This window comes from Hibiscus syriacus, unplaced genomic scaffold, assembly GCF_006381635.1.
Source record: "Hibiscus syriacus cultivar Baekdansim isolate YM2019G1 unplaced genomic scaffold, ASM638163v2 tig00110505_pilon, whole genome shotgun sequence".
Taxonomy (NCBI): Eukaryota; Viridiplantae; Streptophyta; class Magnoliopsida; order Malvales; family Malvaceae; genus Hibiscus; species Hibiscus syriacus.
Window position 1 is genome coordinate 377240 of NW_024062765.1, and position 22341 is coordinate 399580.

The 22341-nt window shown below is 34.0% G+C and overlaps 3 protein-coding genes across 5 annotated transcripts; 1 reads left to right on the plus strand and 2 right to left on the minus strand.

The window, feature by feature from the left end:
* Positions 1-4243: 4243 nt before the first annotated feature.
* Positions 4244-6127, minus strand: LOC120129849 (selenoprotein K-like). Its single transcript, XM_039147255.1, has 4 exons — positions 6029-6127; positions 4819-4922; positions 4549-4702; positions 4244-4457 (listed from the first exon to the last, which is right to left on the minus strand). Exons 1-4 carry the CDS (start codon positions 6045-6047, stop codon positions 4420-4422), a joined length of 315 nt encoding a protein of 104 aa, XP_039003186.1. The 5' UTR covers positions 6048-6127; the 3' UTR covers positions 4244-4419.
* A 571-nt stretch (positions 6128-6698) lies between these two features.
* On the minus strand, positions 6699-9525 carry LOC120129918 (G-type lectin S-receptor-like serine/threonine-protein kinase At5g35370). Its single transcript, XM_039147307.1, is given in 2 exon segments — positions 6699-8409; positions 8412-9525. Coding segments are annotated over 2 exon segments (2631 nt in total). The 5' UTR covers positions 9393-9525; the 3' UTR covers positions 6699-6759.
* Positions 9526-17003: 7478 nt separating this feature from the next.
* Positions 17004-22237, plus strand: LOC120129870 (DIS3-like exonuclease 2). Of its 3 annotated transcripts, none has more exons than XM_039147272.1 (7): positions 17004-17308; positions 17653-18020; positions 18633-18686; positions 18778-18846; positions 18980-21157; positions 21657-21728; positions 21807-22237. In XM_039147272.1, exons 1-7 carry the CDS (start codon positions 17194-17196, stop codon positions 22191-22193), a joined length of 3243 nt encoding a protein of 1080 aa, XP_039003203.1. In that variant the 5' UTR covers positions 17004-17193; the 3' UTR covers positions 22194-22237. The 3 variants fall into 3 exon arrangements, with proteins under 3 accessions (XP_039003203.1, XP_039003204.1, XP_039003205.1); XM_039147273.1 differs by having other exon boundaries at positions 17665-18020; XM_039147274.1 differs by lacking the exon at positions 17004-17308 and adding an exon at positions 17325-17573 and having other exon boundaries at positions 17665-18020.
* The last annotated feature ends 104 nt before the right edge of the window (positions 22238-22341 follow it).

Consider the following 22341-nt stretch of genomic DNA (forward strand, 5'->3'; position numbering starts at 1 on the left):
TAGACATGATATTAAACAGTGAAAACAAAGACAAATATATTTCAAACTTGCACGGTATTCACCCAAGTCATTATTATATCATTGTTCACAAAATGCATCAGATAACATTCCAGAAGTAAGCACTTATATAAACATTTAAAAAGACAACATATATGTTTAGTGCCGTTCAATGACAACATAAAGAGTAGTAGTTTATTCTTGAAACTTAAATTTTCAACACTGTGAAGTTAGTTTTTGTCTTTTGGTTGAAGTAATGCAATTCATTCAAGTTTCAATTTGCAGAAGAAGAATAAAATCTGAAACTTAAAATCGCAACGCGAAAATGACTATCGCAACGCGAAAATGACTATCGCAACGCGAAAATGACTATCGCAATGCGAATTTGATTATCGCAATGTGAATTTGACTATCGCAACGAGAGAATCGCAATGGGATTTTCATTTCACATTGCGATTCTTTCGTTGCGATAGTCAAATTCGTATTGCGATAGTCATTTTTGCGTTGCGATTTTGTTGTTGCGATTTTCATTTCGCATTGCGATTCTCTCGTTGCGATAGTCATTTTCGCATTGCGATAGTAAACTATTCTTCTTCTGCAAATTGAAACTTGAATGGATTGCATTACTTCAACCAAAAGACAACAAAAAATAAATACTAACTTCACAGAGTTAAAGAATAAACAGTTAAACAGTATTGGCAGCAACCGAATGAATTTACTAAGCAATCTAAGTGAAATTACGAGTAAATTTATCATCAAGTTAAATATGAAAAATATTAAACTTACCTCATTGCGTAGAGTATGAACCTCGTTCTGCAACGATGCTATAATCTCACGTAGAGCTGCTACCTCACCACGTAAAGTAGGCACCTCAACACGCTATGCACCATTGTCATCGCATAAAGTACCGACCTCCTCACGCAAGGCATTGACCTCATTACGTAACTCCCCTAACTCATCCCGTGGAGATGGAGGTGGAGGTGAAGAACAGGGAGATAAACGTCATGGCATCTTTGCCGGTCGCCTATCATGAGGTGATGGTGGAGAAGATGCTCGATGATGTGACAGAATAGGTGATGACTCTCGTTGTGGAGGTGTATATTCGGGTCGATCAGGTGATGGCTCTGGGTGAGGTGATGGCTCTCGAAGTGGTGGCTGCTCATCATCCGTGCCATCAAAAAAACGCTTACTAGCTTGCCACCAATCAGTGACAAGCTCAGCTTCCGTGGGTGTCAGCCTCTGTAATAGAATGTTGGCCTCCTAACAATATAAAAGCTCGAACAAAGTTAAACGTGTACTAGTAATAACTTGTTTATAAACATATGGTAGTATTTTTGTTAATTTACATTATTTATTGTAGTATACGGTAGTAAATCTTCCCATTGCTGCAAGGACCGTTTCTTCTTCTAGGAAATAGCCCTAGGAATATCATTAGAAGTTTTTAATGCATATTTCTGCATGGCGGGAAAGGCCTTAAATATCCAAATCTACAAACAATATAATAACAAACATTAGTAATTGTTAAAGAATTAATTATAATTTTGGAAACATTATATAAAAATTATTACCTTAAAGGCCCAAATAAAGCCTGACAAAGTGTATTTGGAACCATCGCCACGTAAACTTTTCCGATCATCAAAGGAAGACGACAACTTATTCCATTTAGCTTTCCATAGATACGAACCCCACGGAAACATGTTCCATGTATTTAGGTCCTCTATCAATTTAATTAGATTATTAGGAATATGTTGTCGGGCCTCTCTGCCTAAAAAGCCGACTTACAAAAGTTTTAGAAGGCATACTCGGACAATATCGACGTCATCCATCCGAGTAAAACCATCTTTCTTATTCAATAATCTCGTCAAGTCTTCCACGTGTAAATTCGACTTCTCCGTTGACAGTTCAGGAAAAATCCGAGAAAACCATGATAGGCGGGTAATATGTCTAGTGTACCGATCTACATCATCGTGTCCGAAGCGTAGACCGATGATTCAGAAAAACTCCTCCCGCCCAAAACACGTATACGCCGGTGGAAAATCAAATCATATCTCTTCATCACGACGTTGTATAGTCTATGGTAGATCGCTAGTCATGGTTTGAAGAAACAGATGGGTCAACATAACATCTCCACCCGGATGTTGTACTTTCAGCCATGGACCGAAGCAAGTATCCTCAAATATTTTTCTTTGTGCAGGTGAAAGATTCGACGCAATTGTTTTGGCCAGGCTTACTTTATTTCTTAAGGTCAATTGAGCCGAATAAAAGTTCTGCAAAAATAATAAAAATACCAAGTTAGATATACCAAAAACTACACTGTGAAGATATAACAAGAACAATAAACATAAAGAGTAGTAGTTTATTCTTCATACTTAAATTTGCAACACTGTGAATTTAGTATTTGTCTTTGTTTTTTGGTTGAAGTAATGCAATTCATTCAAGTTTCAATTTGCAGAAGAAGAATAGTTTCTGAAACTTAAAATCGCAACACGAAAAATGACTATCGCAACGCGAATTTGACTATCACAACGTGAAATGAAAATCGCAACGACAGAATCGCATTGCGATAGTCATTCTCGGTTTCAAATACTAAAATTGAAAGAAACTTGAATGGATTGCATTACTTCAACCAAAAGAAAAAACAAAGACAAATACTAACTTCACAGGATTAAAGACTAAACAGTTTAACAGTATTGGCAGCAATCGAATGAATATAATAAGCAATCTATGTGAAATGGTTAATCTATTATTGAAAACACCAGTAAACTTATCATCAATTTCAATATGAAAAACCTAATAATAATGCAAAAATTTCAAAATAAAAATAATTAAAAAAACTAACCCTCGGTGGTTGATTTGGTTGATTTTCCATTTCTGACCGTGAATGATTTCGCCGGAGATGAAGACTGATATCGTCGGAGATGGGGACTGATTTCGTCGGAGATGGGGACGGATGTCACCTTAGAGAGTGAGAGATGGAGATGAGACTGAGTTGTGATTTAGAGTTTTAGGTTATGAGTTGCGATTACGGGATATAATGTGGACGGTTCAGTGTTCTGATATATTAATATATTCGTGTTTGGAATTTGAAAAAAAAAACGCGTTGGATACGAATGACGCTATGTAAATCGCATTGCGATAGTCAGATTCGCGTTGCGATTTACGTATTCGCATTGCGATTTACGTATTCGCATTGCGATTTACGTATTTACATTACGATTTACGTATTCGCATTGCGATTTACGTATTCGCATTGCGATTTACGTATTCGCATTGCGATTTACGTATTCGCATTGCGATTTATGTATTCGCATTGCGAATTAAGAAAGTCGCAACGCGAATTTAGAAAATCGCAATGCGATAGTTAGAATCGCGTTGCGAATCTGGAAACTGATTTGCGATACCGGAGATCGTGTTGCGAATTATCGATCGCATTGCGATTTAGTTGATCATTTTGGCAAATCCAAAAAAAGTTGATTAAAATCGTATATTATAAGGTATTTTTGATCACTGAAGTTATTTTCTCAATAAACAAATGCTATTTGTAAAATTTATTTTCAACCATAAAATTATCAGAGAGGTAGACCGTACTATATGATTTCTCTTTGTTTTTCCTTAAATGCTTTTGCCTTCATATATTTATATAAGATCTGCAAGTATTTACATCCTTTAAATATATAAATGGAAAATATTTACATCCTTTAAAACATTATCCTAGTATCGATCACTCTCCATTCAAATACATAATTGATTACTCACATCACCACCTGATATTCACTCAAGTGATCACATGAGTTATAACCCATATCACCACTTGATTAGAGGATTTAATTTTTTTTTAATTGAATTAAAGAGATTTGATTAGAAGATTTAAATTTTTTTTAATTGAATTAAGAGAATATTTAAGTAATGTGGATCAAATGTTTAATCATACCAATCATATCAACTATCTCTTCCATCAAATGTTAAATGTTAATAACAAGTTATTTAATTAGCATCGCTTAAATAATTAAATGATCTTATTGATCATTTAGAATCCTCCCACGTTAAGTTATATGTGTAGTCTATCCGAACTTAAAATGTAACATTACTTTTTCCTATGCCAAAGATCTACCATATGCCAGTTCATTATTTATAGGGCATGCCATTTAGTTTGTGGCTTTAATGAAGCATCAAAATCAATATTACAGGCCAGTCATGGAAAGTTACAAGTAGTTGAGAGAATTAATGAAAAAGCCAAATCATCATGAAACATGAATTATTCCAATAAGTTTGAAAGTACATACAAGCATCACTGGTATATAGAGGTTTAGAATTATCTGTTTCCCAGGCAATCTATTAACATTAGAAATTTAGAATGTACTTACTCAAAATAAGAGGTCATCAGATAATAACCGTGTATGCACAAGGAATACGCTGCTGCATTTAGCCACCGCAGCAAGAACCACAGGCAGGAAGGGAACCTGAAATGTAGTACCAGAAAGAAAAATCTTTTAGCGAACGATTAAATTTATAGAGGAAAGCTGAGATGTCAAATAACATACAACCACTTACTATGGTCAATCCCCCGAACATTGTCTAGTCCACGTGGTGGTCGTCGTGGACCGCCGCCGCCGCCACCATATGGTCCACTTCCAGGTCCACCTGGACCACCATCCCATTTCTTGCTTGAACCAATACCTTTTCTATAGGCATCCGACTTTTCCATCTGATGCACACCCAACAGTCAAGTTCCCGGTTGATTGATATAGATTAACAGTATAATGGCAATGAAAAGAGAACTTAAACAATGGCCAATGACCAAAATAAAAATAAAAATCTTACCGAGAACATGGTTGAGAAGAACACTCCAATGAAATTGATGATCGCCCAGAAAAAATCGGGGATGGTTCTCAGTCGCCATATTGATCGCTGTGATTTCACAATGCCTAAACAAGCATGCATGACGAAATGATACCCAATTATTAAGAGAGAAGTCTCAATGACAAAAAACACTATACCAAAGTAATGAAAAGGCCGTGTTTTCATCACAAATGCAATATGGTGTATTAAAAATGCAATTAGGAATGCAACACAATTGTTGTCATCCATAAACTCTATGCAAAGTTAAGAACATCAGCAGCAATCCCACAATCAATCAAGCAAAGACAGGTAATCAACAAAACCGCATCCTCTTTTGGATTTATGATACAAAGACACGCATATACACTCACGGGCTACATAGGGAAGAACATACAGAGCTTTTCAATTTGAAATAGCATTAGAAATTAGGAAATAACAGGCTGCAGATATCAAACCTATAATTGGAGAAAGGGAAGTTTAACAGGCTCTACAAGATTAAAGAGTTGAACCTTTAAAATTTAACAGGTAATCATTAGAGGAATTTTGCAAATCCATACAAAGTTTTTTGGGAATGAACTATGCTGATCCCAATGAAAAGCACTTCTGAACACTATAGTAAGTGCGTTGCCTGATTTGGTAAAAACCCGTGGTTTCAGGTTCATCTGGACTGCAACCAGAATGTTACATAGGTTCATATTTCTAATCAAAATTAATTTTAAATGTCAGCTTAAAAAGGGGCTTTTTTTAACCGGAGTTCCCCACGAACCCTACGACAATGCCAAACTAGGCTATAGCTGTTTCATGGCCGCATAAAGAGAAGAATACCTCGTTTGAATTCATATGTTAAAAGGGTTATAAATTCAACATTGTTCCAAACTAAACGAATCCCCATAAAAAAAAAAGCATCGCCGATCCACAGACTAAAACCCCAATTTGCATAAACTCGCAATAGATAACGACCGACAATCACCCGGTAACATAAATATGTCAAATTCATTCCTTTTAATTCCCCATAGCTAATTAGGATTCCTACAATGTTAAATTTCAATAACCAAAAAGAAATCTTATAACATCAGAAAAAATATTAAATATCGGCAATAAATTTCGAATTGAAACTACAAGATCTTATCACAGAAACCATATTGAAACTTAAAAAATAAAATTCGAGAAAGAACAGAGAAAGGAACCAAACCTCCTTCGACGTAAGCCATGAGGAAAATTCCAGGGTCGTCTTCTCCAGAAACAGGAAAATTATGCAGATGAATGCGGAGCACCGATTGGAGATTTTTAAATGTCTCTTCGTGGTCGTTTAATGTATATGTGTTTTGTTATGATTCGATATACCTATGGGAAATCATTCGTGGTCGCCACGTGTAAAACAATTTTATTTACAAAAGGACTAATTTAGATTAAATGTCCTAAATTATGGGTCTAATTTTAAGTTTATTGAATTCTTAACTGGATAAAATTTAATTAAAATTTTATAAAAGAATAAATAAAAGAATAAATTATTAATAGAAAGAACTAAATTTAATTATGTTTTTTAGATTTAGAATTAGAGTGAAAATTTAATTGAAAAAGATGATATAAACTTATAAAAATAAAATTTCATTAAAATCATAAAAAAACATGAAAATTATATAATTTTTATTTTACCCAGCTATAGTTTTAATATTTAATTTTCCAAATGTATAAGACTATAAACATTTATAATAAAAGGGTTAAAATGATTTTTTATATAATATAAGTACTAGTGGATGGCAAAATGAACATATAATTTCTTAATAACTTCTGAAGCAAACACTTGTACAAAAAGCCGAACTAAATACAGCCAGCCCCCTACACTACGGTTTTCTCTTGTTTTTCAAACATATACAATATTGTTTATGCAACAGTAACTAAAGTTTGAAAACCATTTACAGATTATCTGGGGCCTGAGATTTGCTGTGAAGACATAAAAGAAAAGCAAGTATCTGAACCAGTTGTAACAATGCTACTACGTGTGCCATTTTCTTCTTGATATAACATCAACTGATCATCACTTCGCCTATTTTCCTCGTCCACCATGGAAGCTTCTGTAAATCTGCGGCCATAAAACCTCAAAAATATCAACGATTCAACTCTCGGCTGAGGTAAAGGAAGCCCACCTTCCAACATCCCAACGACGGTGGCCATACTCGGCCGGAGTGCAGGCTCTTCATGAACGCAACACAAAGCGATCCGTACTAATTTCTCCACTTCTTTGTTGCTTACTCGCCCCTCGAGTCTCGGATCTGCGAGCTCCAAGTATCTGCCTTGTTCATGCATCTCAAGTGCAAACAGTGGAAAATAAAACAATCCAATTACAGATGACGAGGAGTTGTTGGCTCCACCGCTGTTGATTTCATTGCTTGTATGGCTGTTTGATCTAATGGAGCAGTTTTTCCTACCCCTCACCAGTTCAAGCAGTACCATCCCAAAACTATAAACGTCGGTTTTTTCGGAAATGGCGGAGTTTGTAAGCCATTCGGGTGCAAGATAGCCTCGAGTGCCTCTCATTGTTGTGAAGAGACTGGATTGTTCCGGTGTTAGAAGCTTTGAGAGCCCGAAATCGGAGATCTTCGCCTGGAAATGATCGTGCAAGAGGATATTTTCTGGTTTAACGTCGCAATGAATGATCTTATGCTCGCAACCACCGTGCAAGTACGCGAGGCCACGAGCGGTGCCAAGTGCTATATCGAACCTCTCTTGCCATTCCAAGGCCGGACCATTGCCGAAGAGGGGTCTATCCAATGAGCCTCGGTCCATATACTCGTACACCAAAAACCTTTGTCTCCCGTGGGCACAAAATCCTCTCAGTTTAACCAAATTGACATGGTGAATGTTTCCTATTACTGCAATTTCAGTGCAGAACTCCTTTTTCCCTTGATTGCTTGGATTCGTTATCTTCTTGACCGCCACAACAGTTTTATCAGGGAGTGTGCCTTTGTATACAGCACCGAAGCCACCTGCTCCGATTTGGGTCTTGAAACTCTCGGTGGCTAATTCGAGTTCTTTGTAATTGTACTTCTGGGGCAAACCTGGAATGCGGAAGTCGTCGAGATCATCTGAATCAAAAGAGTTTTGGTGGCCTAATTTTCTCTCTTCAGATTCGTTGAATTTCCATCTTTTCCACCAGAGGAAACCCAGAGCAGCTAAGAGGAAAATACCGGTAAAAGGTAAGAGCACAATGGCAGCCGTGGGGAAACTTTTGCTATCACCATTTCCGCCATTGGAATCTGTTGTAGGTCCAACGAGCACTTTAATATACCCTTGAAGATCATCTTCAACGGTATTGCTTAAAATAACGGAGCCTAATTCATTTTCAAGCACATAACAAGAACCAGAAGAATTTTCGTAGAAAATTCCCAAGCAGGCACAGTTCCCCGAGCATAAATCTTGACAAACTGAATAGTTTACACCGTATATTTCAGGCTGAGAGAAAATAAGAGAAAAATACTCCATGCCAGAGCCTAGTTTCATATATGAAATGTCTGAAGAATTTGACTTGGTAACAGTGACATTATTGGTTGAATCACATGCAGTTGGCAGAGAAAAGAGAGATTATTTGGCAAACAACCACTAATATTTTGTGAAGCAGAATGAAAACCAGAGGGACATGAACATTCGGGGGCATTCGAGGTTGAAGAAGCGGAGCATAATCCCATTTTGTGACAACTGGTTGGAATTTGACAACCATCAATGGGGCCAACAAATTCCTGAACCCATTTGCCACTAGAAAAACTGCTTACAGAAAACTGACCTGAAATACCCAACTTGGCAATCCGAAAGCTGGTCGTCGACAAGTTAAGCAAGATTACAACAACCGATCCGTTCCGACCAAAGAGATAAAGTCCTGTTTCGTTTATTGCCATGTAGTCGACAACATAGTTCAAGTTAATATAAGCCTTGGTATCCATCGACAGTTGCCAATACTTCTGTTGATGCCATTGCAATAATGCATCAGAACCAGTCACAACGAATCTGTAGTCGCCGGTCGACAAGTTACTTCCCGAGACAGCACTTGACAGATTCGCCCCGATCAAGAGACGTTGTCCGATCAAAATCGTATCCGTCGGATAATGGAAGCTTTCCCAAAGAGAGCCATTGGATTGATCAAGCAAAACAAGATTCCCCATATCAGTCAGCGTTAGTGCGAGGACTGTGGCTTGTAACTGTGGGGTTGACCATTTGAAATCACCATCTGAATCAGTAACACTAATTCCTGCCATGGTAAGATCCATTTCACCGGAGCTGGTGATCGGAGAATCACGATTGGCTGACCAGATGATGGTGTTGGATTCGACATGTATGACGCATAAGTAAAAGTTGGTTTCCTGAGTTTCGGGATTGTAGATGGATGCTTTGAATGTTCCATTGCGGGAGAACAAGAAGGCGCCATTGTTGTCAACGAAACTAAAGTGTGAAGCAGTGAAGTTTGGGTAGATAAATTCAGAAAAAGAAGCACCAGAGACAGAAAAGGGATAGGAATTAAGGAAAGAGATGATAAAGAAGAAGACGAAGAAGAAGGATCCCATTAGAGATGGAGAAAAGAAGTTAACAATGGAGACCTTGTTGACAACAATGGCGGAATATGCGTTTGCATATGGTTTTTGTTTATTTGTTTTTAATTCTTGGTTGCCGGTGCTCTGCTCAGCAGGCGTTGACCAAGCGATGTGCTATACCAGAGCGATAGAAGTAAAACCATTTCATTGAATATAACATCGATATGAAAATTTTGGTGGCGGCCACAACCAGAGAAACTGTTTTTATTATTTATTCCACTTTAGCTGAAATAAAACAGGCGTAAATCATGTTCCCATATATAATTTGTTAAATTAAACCCACAACCACTTAACTTTAGGAGATTTTAATTTGACTGTTAAACTTTTAATTTTATCAATCATACTATTCAATTATTCAAATGATATCAATTAAGTCACATATAATTAGGGATGATAATTTAACTCAAAACCGATAGATTTTGATCCTACCCGATTTGTAGGATCGAATTTAAAAAAAATCAGGTTTGGGTCGAGTCGAGTTCAAGTGGAGGATGAAAAACTTCGACCCGACCCCATCTCTCTATTATTTTTCTAATTAAGTGCTTATTTTATATCGTTACATGTTGTATTTATACTCTAAAAATTCTAGTAAGGTCAGAGTCGAGTGGATGATATATATTTTTTGGGTCAGATTAGGTGGAGGGTAAAAATTTTTCGAGTAGGATCAGGTGGAGAGTATATATTATTTGGGCCAAGTTAGAGTGGAGTAAATATATTATTATGGTCGGGTCAGGTTGATCGAAAACCCAACCCGACCCGTTGCAATCCTTACATATAATTAACATTTGACATAAAAACTTTGGTGATGGTTTATAAAATTAATATAATTATACTTTTAGTCATTATTATTTACACATTTTTATCAATTTATCTTAATTTAAGTAAAATTTAATAAATATATTATTTCAATAAAATGATGACACATGTCACTTATCGGAGGAATTTTTTCTTAAATTTAACCATATAATTGGGGAAAAAATAAGTTAAAAATAAATTAAACCTATAATCTAAAGGGAGGATTGGATGTGTCTAAAACACTTGGCCAAAATCTACATTTATGATATGGGTTATAACATTATGTATATATCTTACATTGTAGTTAATGTAATTGTTGTTTCAAGCCTTTTGTAGTTAATGTAAGAGAAAATGACAACAGTGACCCCCCGAGCTTTCATCAAACATTCATTCTCTCTCTCTATCTATCTCTCTCTAATCTCTGCTCGCTCGATTCAGGTTAGCTTCCTAACTTAAAAATTCCAGATTTTCTCTTTGATTAGTTTACTTACCCCTAAAAATTTTAATTACTTGCTTGATTTAGGGTTTGTGATTTGATATCGTTTCTGTTCTGTGTTTGAGATTTTTGTTCTTTTCTTCATTTGTTTAATGTTTTATGGAATTTACATGATTTTTTCCTATCTATTAGTTGTACTTGCAAAACGATACAAAATTTAAAAGCGTGAGAGGCTTTGTTGCCAAACGTTTTTTAATGTTCAAATCAGTGAGAGATTTTCTAGGAATGAAGAACAAAATCGTGTACCTTGTCTTAAAGTGTTTTTGCTGGGTTAGATCTTTACCCATAAATTGATTTAGACTTTATTATTAACGTTTCCAGTGTCCGGGTATGTAAGGCGCCACCTATTTTCGACATTTCTTGTTTGCACTAAATTAGGTTACCCGTTTGGGATTTAAACCACTCGACATCATCTATGTTGATCTCACTCTGTACTGCCTTAATTGCATTGCTATTGGCTTTTAAGCTATTGAAGACTGCTATATGCTTGCTTGCTAGTTCAATATCCGCCAACTGTGAGAATAATTAGTATTTTAAATTCATATATAAATTTTGCAATAGTTACTCGGTTTTTGTTGGTTGTGTGTTAGATCCTAGGCAGAAATTAAGTTATCTTGAATTTGCACTTAGTGAGATGTATGATTCGGAAAAAAGTTTTAAAGTGATGCAAAAGCTGAAAGAGACTTTGAATGAATTATATGATGAGTATAAGCCTCGAGTCTCTAGTGATGACAACCATTTAAATGTGAGAATTTCTATAAGTGAACCACAACAAAAAGTGAAAAGACGCATGAAAGATTTGTATAAAAAGCGTATGATTGAAAGTGGTGGTGAGGATCAAACATCTGAATTAGATAAATATATAGGGGAGGCTGTTGAGAATTAAGATGATGAATTTGATATCTTGTCATGGTGGAAAGTCAATAGCCCTAGATTTCCAGTTCTGTCAAATATGGCCAAAGATGTATTAGCTATACCGCTTTCTACCATCGCTTCAGAGTCTGCATTTAGTACCAGTGGACGTGTGCTTGATCAATTTAGGAGTTCTTTAACTCCTAAAATGGTACAAGCTCTTGTGTGTACTCAAGATTATATTAAAAAGTCATCAACCGAAGAGGAGATCAAGAAGTTTGAAGAACAAATTCAAGAGCTTGACAAGATTGATAATGGTATGTTGATTCTTTATTTATTAATTTTAATTTAATAAGTTAATTTATTTTGAGGAGAATTGACACAACATTAATTGATTTAATCATTTTAACTTTTAGATTTATCTTGGAATGCATTACAACCTACTCTCAATTCATAAGCTCATAAGATTCTGCACTGGTAGCATTGTGAGTATGAGTTGAAGAGTATGCATTAATTGTAAATTGCATTATTGCAATGTACTTTGGAGGTTATATATATGGTTTTTATACTGTATTTTTAGTTTTAAAATAATATATTTTTCTTGTAGAGATAATGCAATTGAAAACTTTTTGGGAGGATTCAATTGGTGCAAATGGAGTATTTTGAATACTGTTTTTTTGTGGTAATTTTGTCCCTTACATTCCTTTTAAATTCATTAGCTTGAAGTGATGATGTTTACTAAATAAGATCGTATTACATTAGATTGAGTTAGCTTAGCACTTATAATTTTAACATTGATTGATACTTGATAGATATATTTGATATTTATACATTTGATTGTTTTTATTGTTTTTGATGGTTCGAACTGAATTTTGCATCTCTTTATTTCTATATTGTGCACTGTGCAGGTAATATGTTCTGCACTTGATAGAGAACATCTTGGTTGGAATGGTAACATCAGCCAACAACTTAGTTCTGATTTATTTTATAGAACTGCAATATTGTAAATTGTTAGTGTAAAATGTTTGTATCAGACTGAATTATGCTTCCAGTTCTGCACTTAGTTCTGATTTATTTTGTAGAACTACAGTATTGTTGTTGTTTTTTTAACTAAATTGATAGATATAAATATCTTATTTTAATATAATGTTTGAATCAAATTAATTAGATATTGTAAACTGTTTTTTTAATTAAAAAAAATATTAAATTCTAAAATTCTAAAAAAATTTCGGTTAATTCAAAAATTAACCGAAATTTATTCGGTTCGGTTAATACTTTCATAAAAAAGTTCGGTTCGGTTAACGGTTAAAGAAAAAAAAGTTCGGTTAATTCGGTTAATGATAGTTCGGTCGGTTCGACCACCGAATTAACCGAATGAACAGCCCTAACAACAGGTGAATTCAAACCCAACCTAATTAAAGAGTACGAGAATACTTAAACGACTGAAATAAATTAATAATTATTTAAGATTTAAAGTTAGATAAAACAATCTAAGTGACAATAAAAATATTCAAATTATGATTGGATTAAAGTTTCTTTATATCTAAATTATTAATAATATATTTATTTCATTTATACAATTAAACCTAAATAAAACCAAATTATTCTATAAATAATAATTTTAAATTAGATCCATTTATATTGTACATTTAAAAAAATCAATTCTAAATCAAATTAATCAAATTTATAATATTTTTCAATTAAAAATGTACAACTCATATGGATGTAGGGGTGGATGCAGGAATTTACGGTAGAGGGTGCAAACATAAAAAAAATATATTAAAAATTCAGGGATAAGATATTATAAAATCTCAGAGGTGTGAAACTAAATAATTCATATAAAATAGAAAAAATACTTAATATATAAAGAAATTTAAAATTTTTAAGTGGTGCGACCACATCTCAAAGCCTCCTCGGTCCATCCCTGGATGGAAAGTAACGAACTGAAGATAAGAAGTTGGATTAATTGAATGTCAAAGTTGGAAAATAATAAAACAGTGGGTAGAAATATTAAGTAGGACAGTGTCATGCCGTATACGGCGAAATATATTTGAATTGTCAATGGAAAATATCTAACATTTTTAATCAATAAATGAACTTAATTAATCAATGATTTGGTCATACTATACGTGTTTTCTTCTCAAAAGAGTAAAAATGTAAGATTCAAATTCTTCTCCCCCAATTTTGTTGATTGATTTCAGTCTTAGTAGTAAATAATAATAATTTTTTACACTAGAAATCGTTATCGTAGCCAGCAAATATTGATAATTTTTTAATTAATATAAATTACGTGGTTTAAATTAAAATTAAATAGAACACCATCCAAAATAAAAAATAAATTAAATTCAAATTTAAAATATATAAAATCAGAAAAAAAATCAAAACTAAATCTGACCCATTAGCCACTGTTACTAGATTGGGCTGGCCATTTAGGCATCCAAAGCTTGGTCAAATTAACATATTATATAGACATTTATGGCGATACAAGTTTGCAAGGGGACAATTTGACATCATATGCAACAAAGAGAATAAATCATTTTTATTAGTCTATAATGTTTTCTTATTCTAGTTTAAACAACTTTTAAGACTAATAAAATTATTTTTAATAATAATAATATCAGTAGGTGTTCAACTTGCTCTAATATCATTCATTTAAAAGTACATCTAATTATAATTCATTTAATAGTTGTGGTGATTAAAGAGAGTTTTTTTTATTGAGGTTATGAGTTCGAGTAGTTGTATATGTAAGGTATGTATTGTCAACGATTAAGGAAAATTGTGAATAAATATTATATTGTAATCATCACGGACTATTAAAAAAGTTTATGTAATTGATATCATTATGTAGATCAATTCAAATATTCTAATTTATTTTCCATAAGATTAATAGTTCTAGATAGAGACGGATGCATGATTTTATGTTATAGGACGAACTTCTAAAATTTTAAGAGGACATTAACTTATAAAAGTTTAAGAGAGACGAAAACATATTATCATTTGAAAACACATAGAAAATATATAAAATACATGTTATTTTAAAATTTATATGGGGCAACTGCCCGACCCCTCGATCCATCTCTGATTCTAAAATTATGTTGTAAGCCAAAAAAAACTCTAATTATTATTAAGGATGATTATGGACCGAATTAGGTTGAATTTCGATCAATCTGACATGATCTGCAAAATATATTTTATATTTTAAATTTGATATGATTTAAATTTAGAAAGACTCTACGCGACATGAAATCTGATTCAGATTTTAAAAAAAATTTTGTACACGATATGACTCAAATTTATTTACTAAATTAAAGACTTAATTAGAAATAGTAAAAAATGTTACATAAATTATTTCTAAATATATAAAAATTATACTTTTATTTGAAATCAATTTTGATCAAATATTTGTTTATCTTAAATTTAATTTTTTTTTTCAAAAATTAATTTTATAAAATTAAATTAAATTAAAACTCATCAAAACTATTAAATGACCCTACCTAATCATTATTTTTTAAAACTAATAATAAATTCAAAATTCTCTCGCTTCTGTCAGCGAATGTTTGTATAAGTGGTTGAAATTCATGAATTTGAGCTTGTAAGACCAAGTTCGAATCTAACCACTATCACTCTTGGTGGGTAATATGTAAAGTCCTATGTAAATCCCGATTAGATCTTACGTATGTCCTAAACTTTTTGTGTAAAAAAAAATCTCTCAATTCTACTTGTATATTTCAAACAAACAAGGTCCACGCTAGGAACCGTCCACGATGACTTTGGCCCCATTTTGTTATATAAATTATATCAATGGGATGTTTATTCAATTGACATCCTCTTAAAATTATAAGTTCATTTTTTTTATAAATTTGAAGTAAATGCAACGTAATATACGTTTAAAGACTCTTAATAATTTAACGATAAACGCTCATACCTCTATATACATAATATTTGAATATAAAATTTTAAAATATAACAACAATCTCTTAACTACTAAATAAATAATATTTAAATATTTTTGAATAAACAACGTTTGTTAAAATTATTTTATTTACCATTTTCAACTTAATTGATATGGATCATATCCCCAAATTAAGTGATAAGCTTTATCATAATAGATTAATGATAGATGACTCATAGTTAGGCTAGATTAAAATAAACAAATTATTTATTTAAGTTTGTTTTAAAATATATAAAAAATATCGCGTAGTTTTTTTTTTACATTTTAATTTTAATAAAACGTTTTATTATTTTAATGATAATCCAAAATCAACCACGTCAATTTGAATTACTAAATTTTATCTTAAATTTAATCCAAACGAAATCAATAATATAAAATTGAACATATAAATTCATTAACAAATCTAGTAACGAGCAAAGTCTTAATAAAATTTGCTCATCAAGATAACAGGGATAAGAAGCACAAAGGTGAAAAGAAAATGACAAAAATAAAAAAGGTTGTCTTATTTCTAAATTGCCACCGTCAATTGTACTATTTGTTCTATATTTGGATGGTGACGTTGTTTAAAACGACATGAGATACGGATTTTTCAATATGTGTGGATTATATATTTTGATATGTTATAATTATTTTATTTTAACAATAATCTTTAGAAATACTTTTTAAGCCTCAAAGTATTTTTAAGCCCTTGGTCGAAGAGAAGGTAGCTCAATAACATCTCTATTTTATTGATGTATTGTTTGATATTATTTTTTATTTTAATTTTATTTGGATTCATTTGATTTAACAAAGGATGGTAAAATTATGATAACATCTCTATTTTTATTGTGATAACAACAAAACTGCTGCACATGGATGTTACATGTACCACAAGCATGTGCTTATCAAAGAAATTTAACCGAAGGAATAAATTAGTATAATTTATAAATATTTAAAATCTTATTTTAAAATAAAATTGTTTAAATATTGAGGATTACATTTATAATTATTCAAAATTTAGTAACAGAAATGAATTAGTTGGTAACTTTTAATTAGTTAAGTGATTATTTTATGATTTTTATAATCAGATAACCGAAATAAAAAATTTAATATTTTCGAAGGATTATCTTCGGAGTTTAGCCACGTCTTAATTACTTTTAAAAATCATATTGAACCGAAGCTTTGAAGTAACAGAACACCAAACCAAAGTGTGGGAATTTACCACCTCAAAATATGACACGTGCCGCTAGACGAATTCCTGACCCATCTCCACGCGCTCTTTTCTTCCCCTAACCGAAAGAAAACGAGGGAAAATATAAAAGTAAAGAAAAAAACAAAGGAAAAGAAGGGAAGAGGGAAGAGGGAAGAGGGAAGAGGGAAGAGGGAAGAGGACGACAAAGGAATCGTTGCCAAAGCTTCCGCCGACCAAGCTTCACCTCATTATCTCTTCCACTTCCACTTCCACTTCCACTTCCACTTCCACACTCTCGTTCTCTCTCTATTAAATTCATTTTTCTTTTCTCTCTGTCTTGAAACTTATTTTAAACCCCAACCCTTCTTTTTTTTCTTTCGTTTTTTATTTCCTTTTTTTCGTTTGTTCGGTACCTTCCTATATATATATTTTAAACTCATTGGAAGTTGTCCCAGTTTTTATTTGATCTAGGGTTTTAGTTTTTCTGAAGTTTTAATCAAGAGAAATTATGAAGGGAGGTAGCGGTGTTGCAGAGCCATCTGTGATTGTTGAGAGGTTTGAGGATGCCGACAAGGAGAAGAAGAAAAAACGACGATCCAATCGTCGATCCAAACATAACTCGGGTATTATTCTTGTTCCTGACACTGGATTTTACTGTTAAAATCTTTCATTTGTAAATTGAAAATGAATTTATTTTAGTGATTTTACTGGTATTTATTAGAACTGAGTAGATTTTGCTGTTCTTTTACTTGGGTATTCTACAATTATAGTGAATTCTATTTATGTTTTACTGGGTGTTTCTTGAAGTATAGAATTTTAATTTTTTACTGGGTATTCTTCGAACTGTGGGCAATTCCTTTTACTGTATTGGAGTTTTGCTATTCAATGGTTAGTATGTATTTTTTTTAGATTTATTGAATTGGGATTTGATTTTGGCTTCATAATTTTAATCTTTGTGGGGATATAGCTTGTAATTCAGTGAGCGAAGCACGAGGAGAAACATCAGATGACTTTAAAAGTGAAGACAAAACTAATGGCTTGACATCTATGAATCGATCTTCATCGAAACAAGGGCAGGAGATGGCTTCCAACGAGCAGACTCCCGTTAGAGCATCTGATGCTGGTTTTACTTCTATGCCTACAATGCATATAAATGAACAAGTTGGCTCTGGTTCTGATGATACTGCTGTTGATGTTGGTGGAACTTTTTCCAACTCGTGTCCTGAATCAATTGCCTATCCACGTTCATATCCATTCCACCAGTTTGAGGGTTTTGTGAGAAAGAAGCTGTTCGCTACACACTGGCCTATAGAGGCTGTAAATGACGCTTTGGAGGTTTGTTTGAAATTTGCTCTTATAATTGATTTATTTTTTGCACTATCAACTTATTATTTGAATTTACAAATGTTTTTTTATTCATCAATCATCTTCATTATACTTTTCTGTAAGAATGAAATAGCCTATAAGAAAGTGATAAATCTGAAAAGTTGGAAAACTTGAATTGACATTGTTTGTTTAATAGAAGAGCTTTTAAAGTACCCAAAGGGACACCTTAGGGGTTTGAACTCTAGTTTCCAAGCCGGAGGTTTCAAGTTAAATCTTATGATTGGAGAGCAAACCATCATGTTCTATTATAGGACCATATGAATATGTGAGGGTTTATTTCTGTGTGTATAAATTTTACATTTAAATTTGGCTAAAAAAATTATTTTTCATAATCAGTTATGTCCCATTGTATCATTACTTGTAGATAGTATCACATTTTAAAAAATACAATTCACATGCAAATTGCTCATCTAATAAAAACTAGTAATAACTGTGTGCTTGATTCTCTGTAATTTGTATTGGTTTTTTGGATGAATATATATGGTTTAGGTGGCAGGTTCATCAGTTTTATTTCTGTGTTTGTTTCTCGATTGTTTCCCTTGATGTTTAACTCTTTTGCAGAATGGGGAAGCTTTCAAAGCATTGTTTCATGTGAATGGTCACAATCGACTTGAGGTTTGTGGTTGCTAAACTTTTATTTGATTTATGACGAAACTCACATGATAATTCTTGTATGCTGATATGGAAGACTTTGATATACCACTAGGCATATTGCAAAATCGATGGGGTACCTACGGATGTTCTTGTCAATGGAATTTCTTCACAGAATAGAGCTGTAAGTATGAGATTCTCTGGGTTTAGTTCTTTATGTTATTGTAAATGCTAATGTTTCTTTATATGTAGGCTAGCCTACTAGTCTATATTGGGATGAGTATAATAATTGCCAATATATTTATCCTGTCTTATAGGTTGAGGGAGATACTGTGGTTATTAAGGTTGATCCCTTAGGATTGTGGACCAAGATGAAAGGGTCAAATGGGTCCTCAAACAATTCTACAGTGGTAGAAGATTGTAACATAGTCCAAGAAGTTGATGGGGTAGCTGATAATAGCTACAAGGGTAAAGGTATAGTAGATGCAGATTGTGAGTATGATAACAGTACAAGTGGAGTGCCACTTGAGAAAGGGGTTTATGATGAAACTCAAGTGACCACAGCAGAAGCATACAACCATGTTAATGGGCATCAACAATATGGTTCAGAGTCTTCGCATGTGGGTCTTTTACCTGGGCAGAATGAAGACATAAATTCAGTGGATATGTTGGCTGCCATGACTAGTCGATACCCTCTGAGACGGCCTACTGCAAAGGTTGTTGCAATTGTTGAAAAGTCTGTTCGACGTGATGCTATTGTCGGTTTTCTTAATGTTAAGCAGTGGTTTTCCCATCAAGAACTTAATAAAAGAGATGCAAAGAAAAATTCTGCTATTTTTGGAAATGAATATGTTACTTTGACCCCAACTGATCCAAGATTTCCCAAAATGATCATTTTTGTGAGAGACTTACCAGACTCTATACAGAGAAGGTTGGCAGATGGTGATGTGATAGTTGAGATGGAGTTGCTTGCTGCCCAAATTGAAGATTGGAGTGCTGAAAATCCTTTTCCACGAGCTCGTGTCTCTCGTTCTTTTGGACGGGGCAGTGAATTGGAAACTCAAATCAATGCAATTCTATATCAAAATGCAATTCATTGTGCTGATTTTCCTCCTCAGGTTCTTTCTTGTCTTCCAAGTATTCCTTGGGAAATCCCGCCCAAGGAATTTCAAACTAGAAAAGATCTTAGATATTTGTGTGTGTTTACTATTGACTCTTCCACCACATCCGAACTTGATGATGCTTTATCTATTGAAAAATTATCCAAGGACACTTTTAGAGTAGGTGTACACATTGCAGATGTGTCATACTTTGTGTTACCAAACACAGCCTTAGATGTAGAAGCTCGGATTCGATCAACCAGTGTGTACTTGTTGCAAAGGAAGATACAGATGTTGCCATCTTTGCTTTCAGAAGAGCTTGGCTCACTTAATCCTGGAGTTGATAGGTTTGCCTTTTCTATGTTTTGGGAATTAAACAGCATGGGTGATGTTTTGGATCGTTGGATTGGCCGTACAGTGATAGGCTCTTGTTGTAAGCTGTCATATAAGCATGCACAAGACATCATTCAAGGGATAATTGATTTGGAGAAATCTAATACTTTAGAAGGATTACCACAGTTGCATGGAAGATTTGCATGGGCTGATGTTATTAGATCTGTTAAATGTCTTCATGAAATTTCAAAGACTTTGAAGGATAAAAGATTTAGTAGTGGTGCTCTACAGCTTGAAAGCACTAAAGTTGTTTACCTATTTGATGAAGATGGGGTTCCATATGATAGCAGTCTAAGTGAGCGGATGGATTCAAATTTTCTTGTTGAGGAGTTCATGCTTTTGGCAAATATGACAGCTGCAGAAGTAATATCTAGAGCTTTTCCCCATAGCGCATTATTGCAAAGGCATCCTGAACCTAATATGAGGAAGCTGAAAGAGTTTGAAGCTTTTTGTCGCAAACATGGTCTAGCATTGGATGCTTCCTCTTCCAGTCAGCTTAACCAATCTTTGGAAAAATTAAGGGAAAAACTAAAGGATGATTCTGTTCTTTTTGATATTCTCATCTCATATGCTTCAAAACCAATGCAATTGGCTAGTTATTTTTGCAGTGGAAACTTAAAAGAGAATTTGAATGATTGGAGTCATTATGGGTTGGCTGTTCCTCTCTATACACATTTCACTTCACCTCTACGTCGTTATCCAGACATCATTGTACATCGGACATTGGCTGCAGTAATTGAAGCGGAGGAGTTATATATGAAGTATAGAAGGGAGCTTAAAGGTAACAATGGGGAGGAAGTGTCTAGCAAGTGTTTCTCTGGTATTTATTTTGATAAGGAAGCTGCAGTCTCTCCACAAGGGAAGGATGCCTTGTCAAATGCTGCATCCCCTGAACTACTTGGTGATGTTGCTGCATATTGTAATGAGAGAAAGCTGGCCAGTAGGCATGCCGAGAATGCCTGTGAGAAACTCTATATGTGGGTTTTGCTGAAGAAAAGGAAGGTATGCTTTTACTTTTCCGTTTATGCCTTTTCCTTTAAATGCCACATAGCTTTATTTATATGTAGGATAAATGGCTACCACTTTAGATTAATATTTCGGCCCATATGATAAGCTTCCCTAGCAATTATACTTTTTATTCCTGTTCAATTCTTAAAGTCTATGTTTGCTTATTATCTTGTGCGCTTTGATTACTCAAGAAAATGGTCCTGCTCTAATCTTCCCGGGTGCAGTTCCAAGAAATTTAGTTATTACTGATTGTTTCTTATCAAAAAAAAAAAGTTATTACTGATTGTTGGCATCTATTATCATTGCACATCACTTTTGCTTGTATAGAACATCCTGTTCATTATTTGTTGGCCTCAATCTTGTAGTTGTTAAACATATGAAGATGTGGATGTTTAGTGATTGTTTCCTTTTATGCTTATTCCATTTTGTTGTGGTTGAGATTGCTTTTGTGACTGATGTTTCAACCCCCCCCCCCTTTTGTTTGTTTTCTCAGATTTTATTGTCTGATGCTAGAGTGTTGGGATTGGGCCCAAGATTTATGTCTGTTTATATTCAGAAACTGGCTGTAAGTGATTTATTTTGTATTCATATAATTCCATCATATTTTGCATGGTTTTTGGTGCTCATGTTTCTGCACTTTCAGATTGAGAGGAGAATATACTACGATGAAGTTGAAGGGTTAACTGTAGAATGGCTGGAGTCTACCTCAACGCTGGTGCTTAGTTTTTCTGGCCACAAACGTTTGTTCAAGAGAGATGGCCCTGGGAATTACATGTCTCTTGGAAACGCTGCATGGGTTGTAAATCCTTACGATCTAAGTATGGAAACAGATAGTATCAGTGACATTGATGTGACATGCATGACGAAGGGTGAGGTAGAGGCAACCTCAAAGTCTTGGGTTGATCCCGAAACTTTTCCTTTAACGGTGTGCATGCTTTCAACAATTCCTGTCGCGCTGTACGCAATTGGTGGTGATGATGGACCCCTTGAGATTGGGATACGCTTATACATGAGTTCATATTTGAAGTAACTCGTGTTTTGGATAAGGGCGACCAAGTGTTAAACGAACTGAGGTATAGACATAGGTAACAGACCCTTTTATGGAATGTAGAGGTTCTGTTGTAGACAAGGAAGTAGTGTATAGCTAATGTGGCGGGACTAGGGAGGTGCAGTCTTGT

Excerpts from the sequence above, each read along its gene's own strand:
- LOC120129870 (XM_039147272.1), top strand. The coding sequence starts at position 17,194 with ATGAAGGGAGGTAGCGGTGTTGCAGAGCCATCTGTGATTGTTGAGAGG. Across the intron at positions 18,687-18,777 it reads ATGGTCACAATCGACTTGAG|GCATATTGCAAAATCGATGG; the intron begins GTTTGTGGTTGC and ends ATATACCACTAG. Across the intron at positions 21,158-21,656 it reads TTTTGCTGAAGAAAAGGAAG|ATTTTATTGTCTGATGCTAG; the intron begins GTATGCTTTTAC and ends TTGTTTTCTCAG.
- LOC120129849 (XM_039147255.1), bottom strand. Across the intron at positions 4,703-4,818 it reads TCTTCTCAACCATGTTCTCG|ATGGAAAAGTCGGATGCCTA; the intron begins GTAAGATTTTTA and ends GGTGTGCATCAG. Across the intron at positions 4,458-4,548 it reads TGTTCGGGGGATTGACCATA|GTTCCCTTCCTGCCTGTGGT; the intron begins GTAAGTGGTTGT and ends ACTACATTTCAG.